The following is a 22443-nucleotide window of genomic DNA, read 5'->3' on the forward strand; positions in this document are numbered from 1 at the left end:
GTGTAGTTGGGAAGGTCTCCTGGACCTCAAGAATGAGAAATATGTGGTCTCTTCATCTCTTATCTGGGCAGGACTCCGCTCCTCCTTTTTCCTGCCATTATCTTTATCTTGGAGTATCTGTCCACAGGGGACATATTTCAGCTGCTTAGCCGGGGCCCATCTATCTCCTGCCTCTGTTCTTTTGCTATTTCCACCACATCTGCAGTGACTCCCTCCACTGAAGTCTTGATTCCCTTAAAGTCATCCATGAAGATTGGAATCAACTTCCAAACTCCTATTAATTTGATATTTTGACCTCTTTCCATGAATTATTAATGTTCTTAATGGCACCTAGAATGGTGGCTCATTTCCAGAAGGTTTTCAATTTACTTTGCCCAGATCCATCAGAGGAATCACTATCTATGGCAGTTATAGGCTTACAAAATGTAATTCTTGAATAATGAGACTTGAAATTAAAAATTACTCCTTGATCCATAGGCTGCAGAATGGATGTTGTGTTAGCAGGCACGAAATCAACATGAGTCTCATTGTACATCTCCATCAGAGCTCTTGGGTGACCAGGTACATTGTCAAAGACCAGTAATAGTTTGAAAGGAATCTTCTTTTCTGAGAAGTTGATCTCAACAGTGGACTTAAAATATTTAGTAAACCATGTTGTAAGCCGATTTGTTTGTTGCTCCATTTATAGAGCACAGGCAGGATTTGTTGCTCCATTTATAGAGCACAGGCAGAGTAGATTTAGCATAATTCTTAAGGGCCCTAAGATTTTCAGAATGGGAATGAGCACTGGCTTCAAATTAAAGTCACCAGCTGCATTAACCTCTTAACAAGAGTCAGCCTGTCCTTTGAAGCTTTGAAGCCAGGTATTGACTTCTCCTCTCTAGCTATGAAAGTCACCAAGCAGCTGTCTTGAGAGCATCAGGGATTATTTAAGTGAAGAGTACAACCAGAATTTTTTCATTCTTCTTTTTCAAAAATCAGGGGCTAAATTTTGATATTTTATAAGGACCTTGTTGAATCCTTCCAGAGATTTATTCTTTGAGGGCTTAGATAAAATCATAATCTTGGTTAAAGCAGTTTCTTTGGCATAATGATCTGCTAGAGCAATCCTTTACCTTCCATATCATCTCTTTTAATGTGGGCCTCAATCTTTAGAATAACCACTCTCTAAGAAGTAGGAATGCATCTAAAACTTCCTTGACGACTTGTCCATTTTGATGCTTGTTTCTAAAGCATCCCCAAATCATATACTACTCCAAAAGCATACCTGCTGTCTGTATGTTTACTCGCTGGTCTTTGGCTAGTTGACAAGCTCTATTTTGAAGAGTTTAGTTAGTGATACTATATCCTACTTGATAACCTCCAGTTTCAGTTTTGAGGTATGATTCATCAACAAATAAAATTAGGTCAGTGAGAGCACTGAATAGGAGTGTCAACTGGAGTCTATAATAAATGAGTGAGATACAGAAAGTTCCCTGCCAACGTAAGATGATCATGGGGCTCCCCTTCTTCTGGTAGCAGCAGGAGAATGGAAGGATTCAGGGTGCTTCTGTGGTGAACAGTATGTGAGATGGAGAGAGTAATAGAATCTTACAAGGAGTTAGTGGACTGGCTGGAAAGTGTTGTGTGTTCTCAGTCAGTGGTAATGTCTCACTGCATGAGGAACCATGAATCACAGGGAGCCTAGAACTAGTTTAGCAGAAGCATCAACTTTTGCAACTGTAGCTCTTGCCCTAAGGCAAGAAGGCCAAGGGTAAGGCTATAGCAAGGATGGGTTTTTGATTGTTTCCATGAAGTTGAATTAAAACCTCAAGGCTGGGAATTCCCTGGCAGTTCAGTGGTTAGGACTTGACGCTTTCACTGCAGGGGGAGCGTGGGAGGAGGGGCCCAGGTGTGAGCTTGGGGAACTGGGATCCCCCAAGCCACACGGCACAGCCCAAAGAAACAAACAAACAAAAACAACCCCAAGGGTTTGTCCAGATTGCCATGCACAAACAGGCAAAATGACTTCTTATAGGGCTTCCCTGGTGGTGCAGTGGTTGAGAGTCCACCTGCTGATGCAGGTGCTCCGGTCTGGGAAGATCCCACATGCCGTGGAGCGGCTGGGCCCGTGAGCCATGGCCGCTGAGCCTGCGCGTCCGGAGCCTGTGCTCCACAACGGGAGAGGCCACAACAGTGAGACGCCCGCGTATCGCAAATAAAAATGACTTCTTATAGTTTGGGGTGCTCTGGGGTAGGCTATTGAAGAAACTTATTTGGGTTACAGAAAACTTATTCATATTTGAACTGTGACTCTGAAATTTTCTTGGTGAACCAACTCCCTGAAATTCTTCTGGCATGGGAAAGGTGCCAAATGAATGATTGTTTTCGTGCAGCCATGCCCAACACCTTGGTGGGACTCACCTGATGAATACAAACTATCCTATCAGGTACCTTTAGGGCAGACCCTGTAACTTATTTCTGTATTCCCACTGTTGAATGAATAAATGAACAAATTCTAAATTTGTTACTGTGGGTACCGTCTCAGATCTGCAGAGTTAATATGAAGGTTGTTTTAAACTGAAGATATTTGAAACCCAGCAGATGCAGAAAGAAGCTTTTTTGGAGCTTCCCTCATCTGAATAAAGGCAGAGTCTTCAGAGAGTAAAGCTGCTATAAATCCCCTTAGGGGAGTTTTGCAGCCAGGACGAAGACACACTACTCACACTTGCAAAGACAAACATTATCACAAATTATTTTACGTCCCATTTATTCCCCCAAAAGCTCATTTATCTTTCCTTTAAAAAAAAACCCATTTATTTCCTTAAGAGTCCCTATTTGCTCCCCTCCCCACCCCCATTAAGTTGATGTATAAACCTTTATCCCTAGCTGTTCAGGGAACTACTTCTTTTGTGCTCCTCCATATGCAGATGAATAAACTTGGTCAATTCTTCTGTTAATCTGTCTTTTGTCAGTTAATTCACAGGCCTCCAGAGCAGAACATAAATGGGTAGAGGAAAAGTTTTCCTTCCAACACCACTCAAGATGGTATGAGTATGATCCAAAGACTAAGAAGCAAAGAAAACCTGGGTGGTAGGTAAACTACAAAAACATGAGACTAAAAGCTCATGTCTCACCACGTCCTCCTTGACCCCACTTCCACTTCCAAATTTATACACACTAGAAAATAATGCTGACTTTACCAAAAATTTCTTGGATTTCATGTGGCGAAACAATTTTAAAATCTCCCCTTAAAGAATTCTGTTCTTCCCTCAAGTTTCCTCTCCTCTCTCTCCCCGCTTCCCTTTTACTCCCCAGGGCTTTGAAACTGCCTGCTATTTTCAGCTCTGGATTTTAGCAAAACAAAAGTTTTGCCAGGCAGTTACTTGACTCCACCTCCTGTGGAAAGCAAATCGGAGATCACCCAGTATTGTTTAAACAGACTCCTTGTGGGAGGTCTTAACCCTCCTCCCAACATGAACCATCATTGGCTTTTTAAGCACTGTTTTAAACCCTCTGCATCTTACCTTATTTTGTCTTAATAGCAAATCTAAAAGGAACATGTTATTATCATCCCCATTTTAGAGATGAGGAAACTTGCCCAGGGCTTAAGGTGCTAAACCAGAATTTGGACTAAGGTAGTGTAAACCTAGAGCATGGAGAGATACTTTGATAATTCTCACTCCAAAGGGATTAAAATTGTCCTCCGTTTTATCTGGCTGAATCAATTTGCTGTACACCTAAAACTAACACAATACTGCAAATCAACTATACTTTAAAAATAAATAAAGGGCTTCCCTGGTGGCGCAGTGGTTGAGAGTCCGCCTGCCGATGCAGGGGACACGGGTTCGTGCCCCGGTCCGGGAAGATCCCACATGCCGTGGAGCGGCTGGGCCCGTGAGCTATGGCTGCTGAGCCTGCGTGTCCGGAGCCTGTGCTCCGCAACGGGAGAAGCCACAACAGTGAGAGGTCCGCATACCGCAAAAAAAATAATAATAAATAAATAAAAATAAAATTGTCTTCCAGCAAATGCACGTCTCTTTCTAGGATGAAATTTTACTGCTAAGAAATATGATGTTCTCTATTTCTTCTCTAAAGGGGATTTTGCATTTTGGCTCATCCCTAGTTCCTCTCCTCCACTCTGGCCTACGGGATGAGAAGTCACTATAGATAAGAATGGCCACACACCCTCCTTCAACAGCCCAGGAGTGTTGAAGTGGCCACAACTGGGTGAGGTCACACCGAACGAAGCTGCTTTCTACTCCTCCGTGTTCAGGTACTCTCCCCCTTCTTCTCCAGATCCGGGAAGCCTTCCAGCTGGGGCAGCTGGCCACTTCTCCCTGCTCCCCCAGCAGAGGAGCTGGTGGGAGATGTGGAATTCTGGCCAAAGCAGCTCCAGGACTCCCAGGGCAAGAGAGGACCTCCCTTTCCCTCCCCTTCCCGTGATCACATATTATGTGCATTTTGCTAACCTCCAAGGGCTATTTGGTGAAAACGGCTTGCAAAGAGACAAGAAGGACTTGGTTGGGGTTCGAGCAACAGTGCTATAGTGGCTTTCTCTGCTGCTTATAGAAAGAAAGGTTCTTATAGGCAAAGACTCGCTCTCCCCAGCAGCCCTGAAAAAAGGGTGGCCTGGGCAATTCCCCACCCCTTCCTCATATGACCTTGTTTTCCTGGGGACTGAGACCAAGATGCTCCTCCCACTGGTCTTTTCCTGGAAGCCAAGCCTCCTTTTAATCTGTATAAAGTCCATACCCCTGGGAGAGAGTGATTGCAGAAACTGCCTTTTCTCTCTCAGAGACCAAGCTAGAGACTCAGGTAAGCAGCCCAAGAGGCACACAGGAGCTGTTTCTGCTTGAGGGTTGGAGAGTGGGGAGCCAGGGTGGGTGAGGCTAGCCTGAGAATCGGGCCAGGCAGATGTGGGCAGGGGGCAGAGCTGGGGTCAGGAATGGAGAACGTAGGCTGCAGAGAGCCCATGGGGCTGGAGAAGGAGCAGCCCCCAGGTTGGGGGAGGAGAGCATCTCTCTCTGGAACACAATGGCATCCCTTTATGATGCCAGTGTAAAACACTGGGGCTGAGTTTCCCTTGTGTTGTAGGACAACAGGGCTCTGTCCACCGTGATCCTGGATGAATACTTGGTGGTTATCTCAGGGATACAATTTGGCTTATTCAAAATTTGAATTATTTATTTAATGGTTTATTCAAAAGCATCTTCTAATGAGCCGTGTGAGCGCTGGGTACGGAGGTGTTTTATGTTTCAAAGGTATTTCGTATCAAAAATATTTCTGTATTCAAATACAGGGCTGCTAGGATTTTAGGTCATTTCTAGGGTCACCACCCAGAGGGGAGGACGGCCTCTCTGTAGGGAGTGGGAATCAAATGTTTGTGGAGAAGAGTATATGTGATTGTCTTGTTACTTGGAAAAGCTCGCAGGGAGAGGGACATCTTTCTGGTTGACCTGGAGACCGTAAGCCAGGGAGGCTACAGGTGGGAGCTGGGGTTCTCTTTCTAAGGTGATGTTATTCCTCCTCTCCCCCTTTTCCAGGAGCGGCTCCTCCAGGGCAGTGAGACCACCATGGCTTGGAAGTCCCTGGTCCTGCTGCCATGGCTGGTCCTGGTGCTGCTGGTGCTGGGGTGGGTCCAGCCTTCCCTGGGCAAGGAATCCCCGGCCATGAAGTTCCAGCGGCAGCACATGGACTCCGGCAGCTCCCCAGGCAACAACTCCAACTACTGCAACCAAATGATGATGCGCCGAAAAATGACCCAGGGACGGTGCAAGCCGGTGAACACCTTTGTGCACGAGTCCCTGGAAGATGTCAAGGCCGTCTGCTTCCAGAAAAACATCCACTGCAAGAATGGGAAGACCAACTGCTATGAGAGCAACTCCACCATGTACATCACAGAGTGCCGCGAGACAGGCAGCTCCAAGTACCCCAACTGTGCCTACAAGACCAGCCAGAAGGAGAAACACATCATCGTGGCCTGTGAGGGGGACCCATACGTGCCAGTCCACTTTGACGGTTCTGTGTAGGTATCTACCTGAAGCCAGAGATGCCCCACCTCATCGCCTCTCCCCCTCTCGCTTCCTTGCCCTGCAGGCAAGAACTCAAGTTAGTTAGGGCTCTCATCTACCCCCTTCCTCTGTGCGCGCGCGCGCGCGCACGCGCACGCACACGCGCACACACACACACACACACACACACACACACACACACGTGCTCCCCTGGCCTGAGGCTGGCCCCTGCGTGGCTTGGGGGGTGAGGAGTGGGTTGTGAGATGGGGCCTATGTTGACCACTTCACTGCTTCTTTCAATAAAACACAGTTGCAACCACTTGAATTCCTGATGCCGTCCCCATCCAGGTGCTGTTTGTGTGCTCCATCCAGGTGCTGTTTGTGTGCTCGCTCTCCTGACAGGGGAGAGAACCGTGAGTCTGGTTAGCTTTGGTGAGTGGCGAATGGAATCCTCAGATGCCACCTCTTCTGACTTTTGATTTTCACTGACCTGAGATAATTCCTCTCTTTGTAGGTTCCTTGATGCCCAATACAGTTTTAAAGTGTGGGCTATTTTAGATAAAAAGGAGCTACGGTCTGGGACAGTGTCATGCTGGGCGAGCTGACAGAGGGTGAAGCTCAGATACAAAAATCTCTGGCACAGAAGGAAGGACAGCGTGACCCTGGGAAGACCCTGCTCGGTCTCAGGCGGGGAGGAGAAGTGTATGAAATTATGACCCTAAATTTCCATCTTCCTTTTCTTGAGGGAGCTATTGCTAAATCAGAAAGCTGGCTGTCTCTTCCTTACAAAGTTGGAACCCTCCATTCAGGAGCTAGGAAGGACTTCAGCGATCGTCAAGTGGGGGGAGGATGAGTAGATTTCAGCTTGTGGACCAACTCTAATTGGAAGTGCCTGCCTAGAATGCTGTAGAAAAATACCTAAACGGTGAAGTGATGGAACAGTGGCCTCTACCGAAGGCTCGAGAGAGGTGAGGGTGTGTGTGCCACCCACTGGCCATCCCTGACCTAATGTAACCCCCGCCTTTTACAGAGGGGCAACCTGAATCTCGGAAAGGTTAAGCCACCTGCTCACGGCTCGTTAATGTCCGACTGAGACTAGACCTTGGGTCTCCTGGCTTCCCTGTCATTGCTCTCTCTGCTATTGGAGTTTCCTCAAGAAGGAAACTCCCCAGTCTCCCTCCTTCACCGAGTGCTGTGGAGTCACGGCTTTCTCGGCCTCCGCTTGCTGGGGGCTCTCACAGGTTCCCAGGGCACTTGGCCTATGAGTCTGCTCACTCCTTGGCAACCCTTTCTTACATCCATTGAAAAGCCTAAACATGACTTCTGTCATCACTTAATCATTTCATATGACCCCCTGTTTACACCTGCATCAAGCTCTAGACAAGGTCATAGAACTAGAGAAAGGTCCTACTGCCAACCAGTTTGACCAGTTCTGTCATTGTCTTTGTGTACTACATTTATAAATGTTGGAAGTGGTTGTGTGTTTTTTAGGTAAAGTGAGTGCTTAGCTCTGGGGCCTCTGTAAGAGGAAGAAGGGCTTTGGGTCAGAGGGGTGGCCAGCTATTTTGTTGGTAGTGGGGATCTCACTCCTTACAAACAGTGAGGATGGAGGAGGGAAAAAAGGGAAACTTTAAGTTTCTAGTTCTGTTTTCTTTAGATAGAATTTTTCTTAAGTTCATCTCACCCTTGTTTCCAAACCCAAAGCTCCTCATTTTCCCTCCTACTAGTGCTAAGAGAACACTTTAGGAGATCTTTTTTGAACACTCACTTGGAGCTTTGCTGCATCTATTCTGCACAATCACCAGCTCTGGCTACTGGTTCCATGCACCTTCCTGGCCATGGGACCACCCGGGGAATAAAGTGATAGGTGCTAGCGGATGGTCCGGGTGCAGACCTGCACAGCCAGGGAAACGGGGGTGAGGTGGGGCGGAAAGTGCTCTGAATAGGAGGACTCTGGGCAGGGGAAGATCAAGTCCTGTCCTAGAGCCATCAGGCAGAGTCAAGGAGAGAAACACCAGTCGTCGGGAGACAAATCAGAGGTCTCTGTTCTGTGGGGCGACTATTGCAATCCCACAAATAAAGGAGTATTAACCTCTTCTAGGAGACTGACCCAGGCAGATTCATCTTAAAATTGAGGTGCTAACATGTGAAGATGGGTACCTGCTTAAAGACAGAAATGACCATATCCAGTGATTCTTCTAAGAAGGATAATGTTAATTTTCAGAAGAGTCTTCAAACCAAACAAGCTTCAGGAATTCTGCATTCTCGGTGGACAGGTAAATGCATCGTAGCGTCCACCTTACTCCTGCAATTTTACCTGTACCGACAAAATCAGAGTGTCTTCTGACATGCTGATTTTCTCCTGTCTCTCTCTGGTAAATTCCCCTTCAATTCCAGCAGCCAATAGTCTTCCAGCCTGAAACAGATCGGTCACCCATACCTTCAATGAACAGAGTAAAGGGCCATCGCGTCAGGTTCTTTCTTTCCAAGTGCTGCCTCATTTGCACTTTGTGCTTTCTGTCTAACTGGAAAATGAAAGGCTGCTCCCAATCGCCACTCTTGCCTCCTGAGACTGATTCAGCCCTCACAGAGTAAGTGGGAGCACTAAAGGGCTTTGAATCTACCTGCCCGTGGCAGAAGGCGCCTCAATATTGGTTTGGGAAATTGATCACGAATGTGGGGCGGCCCTCCATGTGCATGATTCATGATGCATGATGGAGGTCCTGCAGAGAAGTTTCAGAATGAAAGTGTTACCTCCTGAAGACTAAACCGCGGCATACCTGGAAGCGTCTCAAAACTGTCTCCCAGGAGCCACTTTCTAGGGGACTAATCTCAAACACCTCTGCAAATCATTCAGTAAATTCCCATATACTTCAGGTTTCTTTGTGGCTTGCAGCAAGTGTAGGTGGGATGGTTTCATCTCAGCTTCCTCCCTCCGGCGCTTATCTCCCTTCCCATTCCCTTATTGTCTTCTTACTTAACAATAGAGAAGGAGTTGTTCATCTGGATGGACAGAGTCTCAGTAGGCCTGTTTTACTAGCCAGTGTGGTGACTGTACTTTAAAGCTCATCACTACTGTATGTCATCCTCTGGTTTCTTCTCGCTACAAGTCTGAGCAGGGCCTGTATTCAGGGTCAGTTTCCTTCCTTTTCCACCTTCCCTCAGTCTGCAGCTGGATGGATAATTGGGCCAGGGCACCTAATGTAGTCCTTGCCCTACTATCAGCTCCCTGTGCTGTGCCCCTAAGGCACTCTGTAGCCCTCTCTGGACCACAGTTGTCTAATCTGTAAAACCCAGGGCTTGGGTTTGGTTATCTCAAAGTCCCCTTACGCTTAGCGCCTTCTACTCCCTATCTTTTTTGTGTGTGTGTGTGTGTCAGTTAGTTCCCCGACCAGGGATTGAACCCGTGCCCCCTCCAGTGGAAGTGGGGAGTCTTAACCACTGGACCACCAGGGAAGCGCTTAGGACTTTCTAGCTGAACATCCATGTCTAGCAGTGAGTGCTGAGCCCTGGCATGCAGTTTCTGGCTCTTTGTGGGTAGGCATCTCTAGAAGAGTCACGTCATTGAGATCTGGTTTGGTGCAGAGCTCTTCTCAGTGCAAAGCCATGTTCAGAGGTCTAGGTCATCCCAGTGGACTTCAAACATGCTTCTAGGGCAGAGTTTCCTCTCAGGCGACTTTAGGCAGCCTCTGAGAGTCAAGGCTGGCAGCTAGCCTCTGCTAGGCGTTGTTAGGCTTCCTGGGACCTGAGAGCCCATGGAGGTTTTTAGCTTGGCTCAGATCCGCAGACGGGAGAGAGTAATGTGGTGGCGAGATCAAGGCAACAACAAGAGAATGCGGGAGTGGGACCAGGAATTTCCTGAGTTTCTTGGAAACATTCCTCATAGAGGCTGGGAGCTGGCCCTGCTTCAGGCCAACATGTTCGGCAGCTTCTCTTCGCCACCTCCCTCAAGCTCCCCCTTCCTCTCCCATAAATACTGCCAGACAATTATTTAAGGGAAAGGCTCTGGGATAAGGAGAGCTTGGGCTGTTGTAACATAGAGACAAAATCTGTTTGCATGGGACCATGAGTGTGTGTGCACACGCCTAATATGAATGTGATCATGTTTGTAGATCTGTGGAATTAAGGAACATCAGGGCAGGGAAGGTCTTTTGTAATCTAGCTCTAAAACTTTCACCTTAAAAACAAAGAGGGACTTCCCTGGTGGTCCAGTGGGTAAGAGTCTATGCTTCCAATGCAGGGGACCGGGGTTTGAACCCTGGTCAGGGAAGTAGATCCCACATGCCGCAACTAAAAGCCTGCATGCTGCAACTAAGACCCGGTGGAACCAAAATAAATAATAAAATAAATAAATAAATATTTTTTAAAAAAGAGAAACTGAGGCATGAAGCCAAGTATGGAATGATGAAAACCAGGTCTGCTGACTCCCAGAGTGTGTGCTTTTATGCCTTGCTTCCACATTTTCCTTCTTTTTCTGTTTTGATTTTTTTCTTTTTTAAAAAATATCATATGGGAAAATTGATCTTTTTGGTATACAAGTCTATGAATTTTTAACTTGTATAAATGAATTGCACACTACCAGGACACAGAACAGTTCCACCACCCCCCAAATCCCCTTGTGCTATCTCTTTATAGTCATACACTCCCCTCACCCCAACACCTGCCAACCACTGATCTATTCTCTGTCACTATAGTTTTGTCTTTTAAAAATATCATACAAATAGGATTGCACAGTATGTAACCTCCCAAGACTGGCTTCTTTTACTCACTATAATGCCTATGAAATTTATCCAAGTTGTATGGATCAGTGGTTCGTTCCTTTTTATTGTTGAGTAGCACTTTATTGCATGGATGTTCCATGGTTTATTTATCCATTCACCTGTTGAAGGACGTTTGCATTGTTTCCATTCCGGGTGATTATGAAGATAGCTGCTTTAAACATCTGTGTACATATTTTTGTGTGAATTGGTGGAAGGATAGACACATAGATCAACAGAGCTGCATAGAGAGCCCAGAGCATACCCACACAAATACTGTCAAATGATTTTTGACAAAAGTGCAAAGCAATTCTAGGAAGAAAGGATAAGCTTTTCAACAAATTGTGATTGAACATCCACGTGCAAAAACAAACAAAAACAAAAGCCCCCTAACTTCAAAACCCTAAACCTTCCTCCCTCTGCCCTCTCTTTTCCGCAGAGGAAGCTCTGTATTGGTGGAGAGACCTATGATATGCTTCTAAGTCCTGGAACCACCAACAGGATCTGTTCTCAGTCAGACCCTGGGTAGGTGGGAGCCTTGAGGTTGGGACAGAACAGGCAATGAAGAAGGCACAGGAGTATAGAAGTAAGACAGAGGGATTACAAATACGGTGTCAGGAAGTAAGTATGGATGAGACTTAGAGGTAGAAAGGGATGAGAAAACAAGATCAGAAGGGTTGGCATAGATGGTTCTGTTGACTACCTGGAAGGTTATAACTAATCAGGTCACTTAGGAGTAGGAGGAAAATCTGTTTTTCTTTTTGGTTTTTTTCTCACAGGAAATGTAGCTCTGCATTCCCAGCATTCCACCTTCTTCTCTTGGGCTTTTGGTGTGGGCCAAAAATGGTGTGGGCCCCCTCTATGGCAAGCCTTGCTATTTCACTTAAGCTCAGTAGTGTGACGCCCAGTACTTACTGCTTTTCCAGCCTCCATGTACTCTCGCAATTCCTTCAGTCAACCAGGACAATGGGAGATATAAAAAAACATCAGTTCTTTCCTCAGTACCTTTCCTTACAAGCTGCTGTCTGTGAAATCCCCACAACCACTGGTAGGCCCCAAATAACCGTTGTCATAAGAGCAGGGAACAGCTCTTATTCTTATTGTATCCTCTCCTCGGAAAAGTTGCCAAACTACAATTAAAGACCTAAATGTAGGGATGCCTCCCACCATCGCTTAGGGCCTTGGGGCTCTTATGAAACTTCTCTTTATAATCACTGTTATAAGCTGAATTGTGTTCTCCCAAAATTTATATGTTCAAACTTTAACTTCTCAGAAATGTAAGATGTAAGTCAGAATGTATTTGAAGCTAAGGCCTTTAAAGAAGTGATTAAGTTAAAATGAGGCCTTAGGTGGGCCCTAATGCAATCTGACTGGTGTCCTTATAAGAAGAGGAAATTTGAACACAGAGAGACACCAGGGCTGCCATCACCGTCCCAGGGGGAAAGACAGGAAGTTGGGAGCTGGCTAGAAAGGGGGCTATCTGAGGATGTCTTTTTTAGGGAACTAAAAGTACTTTCCTTGAAGCTTGTAATCATCCAAAGGGGAGATGGAACTACTTGGATGAGGTACCAGGAGTTTCATTAAGCCCCTTTTATATGTATGTTTAAATCTATATTAGGTCATTCAGGTCTTGAAACCACCCTGAGAACGAACACTAGTCACTCTTCGTTAAACATTCCAGTTTTCTTGGTTGTTTTTCCCACTCCGCTGAAAGCTACCAGTGATCCGGTCTTTTTCATCTTTCTGTGGCTGGTGATTCGCAGGGTGCCCGACACAGTAGAGTTTGGTAGATTCTATAAATGAAAGTGAGTAGGTAAATATCTTCTTAGTAAATGAGGCAACTGATTATCTGCAAAGATAGGTAATTTGCACAAGTAGTAAATGACCGTGCTGAATTTTTTTTTTAATTTATTTATTTATTGTCTGTCTTGGGTCTTCGTTGCGGTGCGCGCATTTCTCACCGCGGTGGCCTCTCCCGCTGCGGAGCACGGGCTCCAGGCACGCGGGCTCAGCAGTTGTGGCTCGTGGGCTCTAGAGCGCAGGCTCAGCAGCCGCGGTGCACGGGCCCAGCTGCTCCGTGGCACGTGGGATCCTCCCGGACCGGGGCCCGAACCCGCGTCCCCTGCATTGGCAGGCGGACTCCCAACCACTGCACCACCAAGGAAGCCCCTGAAAATATTTTTAAACTTTTCATTTTGAAATAATTTCAGATATACAGAACAGTTTCAAAAATGATACAAAGAATTCCTGTATATCATTTGTCTATATTCTCTAAACATTAACATTTTTCCTATTTGCTTTATTAGTCACATATTTATGTACAGATACATAAATTTTTTTCTGAATGTGTGAGAGTAAGTTATGGACATGTTGCCCTTTTTCCTAAATACTTCACTATGCATTTCCTAAAAACAAGAACATTCTTTTTACAAGGGTTTAAAATAAGTATACTTATCAAAATCAGGAAATTTGCATTGAAACTATACAGTTATCTAATCCACAGACTGTATTCAACTTTCATCAACTGTCTCACTCTAGAGCCCGAGAGCCACAACTACTGAGCTCTTGTGCCACAACTACTGAAGCCCGTGTGCCCTAGAGCCCATGCTCTGCAACAAGAGAAGCCACCGCAATGAGAAGCCCATGCACTGCAACGAAGAGGAGTAGGGGCTCGCCCCAACTAGAGAAAGCTCACATGCAGCAACAAAGACCCAACGCAGCCATAAATAAATAAATAAATAAAAGATTAAAAAAAAATAAAAAGAAACCCACTAGTGTCTGGGACTTCCCCGGTGATGCAATGGTTAAGAATCTGCCTGCCAATGCAGGGGAACCGTGTTCAAGCCCTGGTCTGGTAAGATCCCACACGCCACAGAGTAACTAAGCCCACAAGCCACAAGTACTGAGTCCGCGTGCCACAACTACTGAAGCCCGCACACCTAGAAGCCGTGCTCTGCAACAAAAGAAGCCACCACAATGAGAAACCCACCCACTGCTGCGAAGAGTAGCCCCCGCTCGCCACAAGAGAAAGCCTGCGCGCAGGAACAAAGACCCAACACAGCCATAAATAAATAAATTAAATAAAATGAAAAGAAACCCACTAGTGTCAGGCATTGTACTAGGAACCAAGGATCTAAAGATGCAAATAGCATCTTTTTTTTTGCCTACATGACAATGTTGTCCTATTTCATACTCATCAGGTTGCCAAAAATGCAGGAGCATGATACTCTCATGTTTTGCCAGAGACAGGACATTGAGATGCAAAAACTCACATACCATAGTTTCTGGCAATATTATACAATCAATGCTTCAGTTAGTCTATCTGTGTAACAAATTACCCCCAAACTTGGTGGCACAAAACAATAATTTATTATGCTCCCAGTGGGTCAAGAGTTCAGATAGGACACAGTGGGGACAGCTTGTTTCTGTTCCAATGTCTGAGGCTGCAGCTGGAAGACTCAGAGGTTGGGAGCTGGAATCATCTGAAGGCTCATTCACCCACATGTTGAATGGTTGATGTTGGCTGATACCTTAGCTGGGCCTGTTGGCTGGAATATCTATACAAGGCCTCTCCACGTGGCACCATCTTCCTCACAGCATGATGATTGGGTCCAAGTGTGGGTTGTCCTACAACAGAGAGGGAAAGCCAGGCAGAAGCTGTATCACCTTTTAGGACCTGGCTTTGGAAGTCATACAGTGTGACTTTCATCCCATTCTATTCATTAGAAGGGAGTTTCTAAGACTAACCCGTACTCAAGGAAAGGGAACATAGACCCTTCTGATAGAGAAGAGTCAATATCACACTATAAGAAGAGCATGTAGAATGGGATATGTTGATATGGACATCTCTGAAAAATACAATCTGCTACAATCAGTTTGTGAACAAAGAAGAACAAAGAACATCACTCATTACCCAGTTATACAAGGATTAAGTCGCAACCCACTGCAGTCGACCACTGACAGGGCACCCTGCAGGGAACTGAGAATGAAAAACAGGATGAGGTACTCTGTGCTTTGGAAAAACAGGTTCCTAGATAGTTAGACGTGTATCTCAAGAATAATTTCAAAGACCCCTGATTCTTGCACCTTCCCAAACATAAAAAGTTCTAGTCCTCAGTAAGACCATGGATACAACTTAAACACGCAATTCTTATGCTGAGTGTCTTCCTGTAAGTTGACAAGTTTCTTTGTACAGAGAAATGTACAAAGATATCATTGCAATGCTGCTTGTTAGGGTGGAAATTTGGGAATATCCCAAATATTCAACAATAGACGACTGGTAAATAAATGATGGTTTATTAATACAAAGGAACAAACAATACACCAGTAAAAATAAAAGAACAACAAAGATACATTTTAACATCGATGAGTCTTAAAAACATTGTTGAGTGAACAAAAAAAGCAAGTTGCAGAATGATTTGTACTATATGATAGTATTTATATAAATTTCTTTTTAAATTGCACATGGAAATCCTATGTTTTGTTTATGAAGATATTATACATGAAATATAAGTATAAAAATAGGACTGGAAACACTTTAAATTTATAATTTCATCTGAGAAAAGTTAAGAGGAATGGGAATGGAGAGAGGAATAAAATGGACGCCAATGTTTTTATGTATATATATATATATATATATATTTAGATAGTAAGTAAACGAAAAACAATATTTATTTTGTGTACTGTATATTGGTTTGTATTTATCCACGTTGTTTAATTTTTAAAAAAAATATTTATTTGGTTGCACCAGGTCTTAGTTGTAGTAGGCGGACTCCTTAGTTGTGGTTCCAGGGCTCCTTAGTTACAGCTCCAGGGCTCCTTAGTTTCAGCAAGCTGGCTCCTTAGTTGTGGCATGCAAACTCTTAGTTGCGGCATGCACATGGGATCTAGTTCCCCTTAACCAGGGATCGAACCCGGGCCGCCTGCATTGGGAGAGCAAAGTCCTAGCCACTGCGCCACCAGGGAAGTATCTACATTGTTTAATTTTTGAAAAGTAATTCATCACGTTAAAAATGAAATTAGCCCATGAGAGAGGGCAAGAGAAGGACTTTATAAAATCCATCAAGTTACTTCCCTGGCAGTCCAGTGGTTAAGACTCTGTGTTTCCATTGCAGGGAGTAAGTGTTTGATCAGGGAACTAAGATCCCACATGCTGTGTGGTGCGGTCAAAATAAGTAAATAAATAAAATAAAATCCATCAAGAAGTGTGAAGAGGGACTTCCCTCGTGGTGCAGTGGTTAAGAATCCGGCTGCCAAGGCAGGGACATGGGTTCGAGCCCTGGTCCGGGAAGATCCCACATACTGCAGAGCAACTAAGCCAGTGTGCCACAACTACTGAGCCGGGGCTCTATAGCCTGTGAGCCACAACTACTGAAGCCCACCCACCTAGAGCCCTTTCTCCACAACAAGAGAAGCCACTGAAATGAGAAGCCGGCACACTGCAACGAAGAGTAGCCCCCGATCACTGCAACTAAAAAAAAAAAAAAAAGTGTGAAGAGCTCCAGAAGAATTCCCCTCCTCATGAGCGTACGCTTCCCCCTTCCTGTGAGGCTGTTTGGCCTTGCTTTTGCCACCCCATATGTGGGTTTTCCTCTGTAGGCTTGCCTCATACGTGGACATCACGTTTTCTGTTTCTATTAGCCCTGTCTAGATAGTATGGTATCTTCCCAAAAAACCAAAAAAGCCAAACAGAAAAACACAAACGGAAAAGAAAGATAAGAATAATAAAAGAGAGAAAAAGGAAAAAGAAAAACACAAACTGTTATAAATTAAAAAGGTGACTTAAAGAATATTCACAGTATTGAATTTATCAATGAAACAGTTTTCGATTGTATACTTTTTTACCCCGATGGAACTAGTTAAAGTATCCATCTAAGGCAGTAAGTAAAGCAGTAAGAGGGGCATAATATTTTACTGGCTCCACATCCTCTAGTCAATATAAATTTTTTTAAAAGTACAGTGTCGGGCTTCCCTGGTGGCGCAGTGGCTGAGAGTCCACCTGCCGATGCAGGGGACACGGGTTCGTGCCCCGGTCCGGGAGGGTCCCACATGCCGCGGAGCGGCTGGGCCCGTGAGCCATGGCCGCTGAGCCTGCGCGTCCGGAGCCTGTGCTCTGCAACGGTAGAGGCCACAACAGTGAGAGGCCCACATACAGCAAAAAAAAAAAAAAAAAAAAAAAAAAGTACAGTGTCCTCTGACCTGATACTCAAATTCTATTTCCACACCCTGTGAGTAAGAGATATGTATTGAATTGTCTACTTAGTTCATTTTCCCTGGGAACTTTGGCATCTCTAAGCCAGAGCTAATCCTCCTGGCACCAGGCTTGGCCCCAGGATGCCATTATAAACATGGACCCTGAAGCTCCTCAGGGCTTCCTGTGTCTTTTGAGTCTCATATCTTTGTAGCGCTCCCATATGTACATATGTAACTAAAATTGTTTTTTTCCTGTTGATCTATCTTTTTATTACAGGGGTATCTCAACCAAAAACCTAGAAGCGTTTATGAAAAATTATTTTTCCTCCCCTACACATAGGACCTAAATTCTTAATCCCAGTCCTTCGATCTCTAAATCAGATACCTGTTCCAAAGCCCCAATGTTTCTGTGATATTTCACTATTTGAGTAGGGCAAGAATGTTTTTAGTGTCCCAGTGCTTTTTTTTTTACCCCCCTTGATCTATGCTTTCTCTTTGTCCATTCCAATAGACAACAGGAGAATTGACTCTAAGGCTACAGTGGATTATTATCCCTACTACTATTTATATTTAAAACATTATCTGATTAATTATAGAGGCAAATAGTTAAGATCTAGGATGCCTCAGTTACCAGCGTTAGAATCTGTGAAAATACCATCAACATTGAGTATCAGTGCCACCTCCAAACAACCATAGACAATGGTTTCAAGGGAAATATGTAAAGCCATGAGCAGAGTTTGAAGGGATGGAGAACTTTCTTGCTCCAAAGTCCCAGAGACACAGGGGTGAGGGAGTGGCAGAGGCCCCAGGTTGCCAAATAACTTCAAAGGTTGCCTAGGGCCAAAATCGTTCTCCTTGGAATGCTGGTAAATGCAGGCCTAGATAGCTCCAGGCTGGCAATGATGTGAAAGGGAACACGCTTCCAAACACACTTATACACACACTCATTAGAATGCAGCAGAACATGGTGTTATTTCTGTGAACACAATACAACAAAAGTTGGCCGAAGTTCTAAGGCTGAAAATATGGAGACCTGGACCCTTCTTTGCCCTCTTCCCTACTATCTTCCTTCAAAACCTAGAGCTCCAAAGCAGAAAAGAATCCTACATATTTTTTGTCCCAACTCTGGTCTATCCTCATCACTCTAATTTTTCCAATACCCTCCTTTTTCCTTCTATGGGAACCAGGAAAATCAACAAAAGAAAAGAAAAATCAGAAGAGATCGTAAGAGAATTTGTGCCAAGTGAGAGGGAAAATGATGGAAACTTTAAACAATCTTGTCTAAGTGTACAGGAACCAAATGATAAGGAGGGTCGCTCTTCTGAGGGGGGTCACAGGCAACAATGAAGAGCTTGTATTGGGTGTCATCTCGGTAGCGGCAGTCAGGATACTTCCCCGCAGTGAGACTGCACTGAGTCAGGTTAACAGGCTTTGGACTCTGGTGGCAGTTGTGCCGCCCATTCTTACAGACGATGTGGGGCAAATCACAGACCACAGCCACGTCCTGGAAGGAGTTGTGCAGAAAGGTGTTTTGAGGCTTACAGTGCTGAGTATAATTATTGACACTGCTCATTGCCTTGTTGCACTGGAGAAGCCTTGGCTGTATATGCTGAATTTCAAACCAGCGAGCCTTGGTGAGATGCTTAGGCAAAGCACAAAGTGGACACACTGACCACCATAGTCCCAGCAGCAATAGGAGAGGAAAGCATCCCAGAAGACCTGGCCCCATCTTTTCTGTGTAAGGAGAGAGAAAATAATGGTAGTAGCAAAAACAATAAGAGCAAAATTATCACTCATAACCATTTAGATTTTTATTCTGCCTTTTAAGATTTCATAGCTCTTTTTTGTTTGTTTGTTTTTAACCATCTCCTTTCTCACTCGAGTCTCACAATTCTAAAGAAACTAAAGCCCAGTGAGGAGGAATTTGAGGTAAGACGATCTTTTCTCTGACTGGTAGATCTCGTTCTTCTCTTTGTCCTGCACTCATGCGTTTGATGGTCCCCATGTCAGAAACCTTGTCTCTTCCCTCCTGAAATATTTACCCTCCATCTATCTGACCTGGATCTCCCAGCCATCTTCACTGGCCACTCTCCCCAGCCCTGGGGGCTTCTGCTCTTACCAGGTCTCCGCGCTGGGGCTCCCGCTGAGAACAGCAGCAGTAGTTAGTCCCAGGCTCAGAGCTTTCGTCTGTTGTTCTTCTCCCAGGTGTGCAAGGCTGCCTGCGTGTGGCAGGGGAAGGGTCCTGAGCCCTAGGAAAGAGAAGACTGGGGCTTGGAAGATGAACTTGTTGACAGTGTGGATGAGACTCTTAGACTTTCAAACTTGCTGTTTAATGAGTGTCAATAACACTGTAAATGCAGGGAGAGAAAGCTTACTTAAAGAAACAGTGAGACTCAAAACACAGTTTTGAGGAACTGATCACTTCCTGATATGAGTTGGTGCTTCCTCCCTGACTTGAAGCTTCAGTTTTTTGAAGTTTTATGGTTTCATTTCCTTAGGAGAAAATACACATGAAAATCTGATATAATAACTGCCATGTACTTGGTATGTGAGCTTCAAACATAGACTTGAATGAATTATTCCTTTATGTGTATGTTTATTGGGCCAGATACTGGGCTACTCTGATTCGGGAGCTTGTGATCTAATGAAAGAGACAGTCAGGTAAATGGACCAATGCACAATATATTAACAAATAGAAATAGCACTTACAGCTGTGATCAAGGAAACTACAGGTAACTGTGTGGATACAGTAGAGAGGAGGTATTTTTGGAGGGCACAACACCGGCACTGAGTTTTGAAGATTAATTAGAAATTAGGTGAAGAAGATGGTAAGGGCAGCCCAAAGAGGAAACTGTGTGAAGAGACCCATACATATGAAGAAGGGCACATTTAGGGTATTTGCCTCTTAAATCTGTTCTTGCCTTTCCATTGGTGCTGCAATATCCTTATTCAGAACCTTATTGTCTCATAGAGGACTCACATAAAAGTTTCCTACATGGACTCCCTGCCTCTAGTCTCTTTTCCTTCCAATCCATTCTACATATTAATACTTCCAGATTAGTATTTCTTGAGCATAAATATAACAGTGAAACACTCTTGCCCAGTACTTTTAATGGCTCCAATAATCTTTAGGATAAAAAGTATTTCTTTTTATAGCAAAGTTGCAAGATACAAGGTTAATATACGAAAATTGCTTTCTTATATACCAGCAATGAACAACTGGAATTTGAAATTAAAAAAAAAAGAAACTAACATTTATATTAGCACCAAATAAAAATGAAATACTTAGGTATAAATCTCATAAAATATGTACAAGATCAATATGAGGAAAACTATAAAACTCTGATGAAATAAATCAAAAGAAGATCTAAATAAATGGAGAGATATTCCATGTTCATGCTGAAGGAAATCAGAATATGTAACCCCCCAAAAATGGCTCTTTGACATAAAAATTATTTTGCACTGAAGTCAATTAAGAATCATGAAGTGCAGAAAAAGCTCCCCGCTTTTTGTCCAAAGCCAGAAAATAAATTCTCTTTTTACTGGAGATAGACCCTCAACCTCCCAGAGAGGGCACCAGAGGAATCTGCGAAAGAATCTTGAAACTAACCCTTATCTTTCTAGTTACTTCTTCACCATTTACTAACCATACACCAAACCCCTTTGTCTTGTCTTGTCTCCAATTCTTTACAAATATCTTGTTTCTTGGGCTAAAAGGTACAAAAGCTTCCTGCTCTTTTCACGTATTTGGATTTTTCATTCTCTTGTGAATGCTCCCATGTACATGTAAATATTTAATAAAATTTGTATGCTTTTCTCCTATTGATCTGTCTTTGTCAGTTGAATTTTCAGACCCAGCCAGAGACCCTAAGAGTGTTGAGGAAAACGTTCTTCCCATACAATGACATTATGCACTTGTCAAAACGTGTACAACATGAAGAACGAATCCTAGTGTAAATTGTGGACTTTATTAATACTGGTTCATCAAATATAACAAAAGTACCACAGTAAAATAAGATATTAATAATAAGAAAATTGTGAACAGTGTGGTTAGGAGAGGAGGGAGGGAAGAGAGGCATATGGGAGCTCTTTGTACTTTCTACTCAATTTTTCTGTAAATCTAAAATTGCTCTGAACAAATAAGTCCATCACTTAAAGAAAAAAAAATTTTTAAGATGTCTGTTCACAACATTGTAAAGCAACAATACTCCAATAAAAATTAATAAAAAAATAAGTCTTTTTGCCTAGTGCTCATATATCTTATTCTACATCCTATGTATTAGAACAGTCCTCCTTCTCTCTGCAGTTCCACAACTTGATTGTACACCAAACCCACTACAGAGGAAAACAATACCGAGTTACCCACGTCCTTAAGTAGGGGTCTCCTAACCCTGGCCTCACATCAGAATTGCCTATGAAAAGTTTTAAAATGCCAAGATCCTAGGCCTACTGAATCAGGATCTTGGGGATGGACGTCTTTGCATATCTATATTTGATTAACTCCACAGTGATTCTGTTACCCATTCTTTGTAGAGAACCATTTTCCTTGACTGACATTGATTTTCACCCAATGTCCAAGTTCTTAAGACTGGTCTTAGGCTTGATTCTGAGATAAAGTCCTCCTGAGTGCTACTTCCTCCTCAAGGGATATACATAACAACGTATCTTTGAATTCTTGTACAGGAACTAAGGCTCCCACCCAGGTGGAGGATGGTAGCTTCAAGCTGAGCACAAGTTCTGGAGCACCACCCTGTTGCCTCACCACCAACCAATCAGAAGAAAGTCCCACACCCTGCAGCCCTCACCCCAAATTTTGCCTTTAAAAATTCCTCCCTGAAAACCATCAGAGATTTCAGGTCTTTTGAGCATGAGCCACCCCTTTCTCCTTGCTTGGCCCTGCAATAAACCTTTCTCTGCTCCAAACTTTGATGTTTCAGGTTGTTTGACATCACAGTGTATCAGGCACGACAACTTGGGTTTGACAACACGCTGGGCTAAAGAAAGTGAGTATTTCCTGTAGGATAAGCACTAGTATGCATGGCAGAAGGCATGATGAGGATCACAAAGGTTGCAGATAGAGTTTATCCTTTAGGTTTATTTTGTTTGCAAGCAACACAAATTTGAGCTAATTTGAGAGGGAAATTTTTAAGTGATAGTGAAACTGCACAACCCAGGTTGGGACTTGAACCCACTGCCTTTTTTTAAAAAAAAAAATTTATTTATTTTGGCTGCCCTGGGTCTTAGTTGTGGCATGTAGGATCTTTGTCATGGCATGCAGACTCTTAGTTGCAGCATGCATGGAGGATCCAGGTCCTCGACCAGGGATTGAACCCGGGCCCCCTGCATTGGGAACACAGATGAAGTCTTCCCCACTGGACCACGAGGGAAGTCCCATGAACCCACTGTCTTTTAGTTGAGATCACACACTTGGTCTCAGGACTTAATGAAGCTCAGGTTCTTTATGACTCAAGGCAGAAAGAATTCAGTGAGAAAAAAAAGAG

General features: G+C 44.1%; 2 protein-coding genes across 2 annotated transcripts; one reads left to right on the forward strand and one right to left on the reverse strand.

Moving 5' to 3' along the window:
* The first annotated feature begins 4704 nt into the window (after window positions 1–4704).
* RNASE1 (ribonuclease A family member 1, pancreatic) lies at window positions 4705–6325 on the forward strand. Its single transcript, XM_060168377.1, has 2 exons — window positions 4705–4797; window positions 5526–6325. The coding sequence occupies exon 2, from the start codon at window positions 5556–5558 to the stop codon at window positions 6009–6011; it is 456 nt and encodes a 151-aa protein (XP_060024360.1). The 5' UTR covers window positions 4705–4797; window positions 5526–5555; the 3' UTR covers window positions 6012–6325.
* An 11590-nt stretch (window positions 6326–17915) lies between these two features.
* RNASE6 (ribonuclease A family member k6) lies at window positions 17916–19291 on the reverse strand. The gene is made up of 2 exons (XM_060168382.1): window positions 19062–19291; window positions 17916–18676 (listed from the first exon to the last, which is right to left on the reverse strand). The coding sequence occupies exon 2, from the start codon at window positions 18669–18671 to the stop codon at window positions 18210–18212; it is 462 nt and encodes a 153-aa protein (XP_060024365.1). The 5' UTR covers window positions 18672–18676; window positions 19062–19291; the 3' UTR covers window positions 17916–18209.
* Window positions 19292–22443: the final 3152 nt, after the last annotated feature.

Source organism: Lagenorhynchus albirostris, chromosome 1 (assembly GCF_949774975.1).
Source record: "Lagenorhynchus albirostris chromosome 1, mLagAlb1.1, whole genome shotgun sequence".
In the NCBI taxonomy this organism is placed as follows: domain Eukaryota; kingdom Metazoa; phylum Chordata; class Mammalia; order Artiodactyla; family Delphinidae; genus Lagenorhynchus; species Lagenorhynchus albirostris.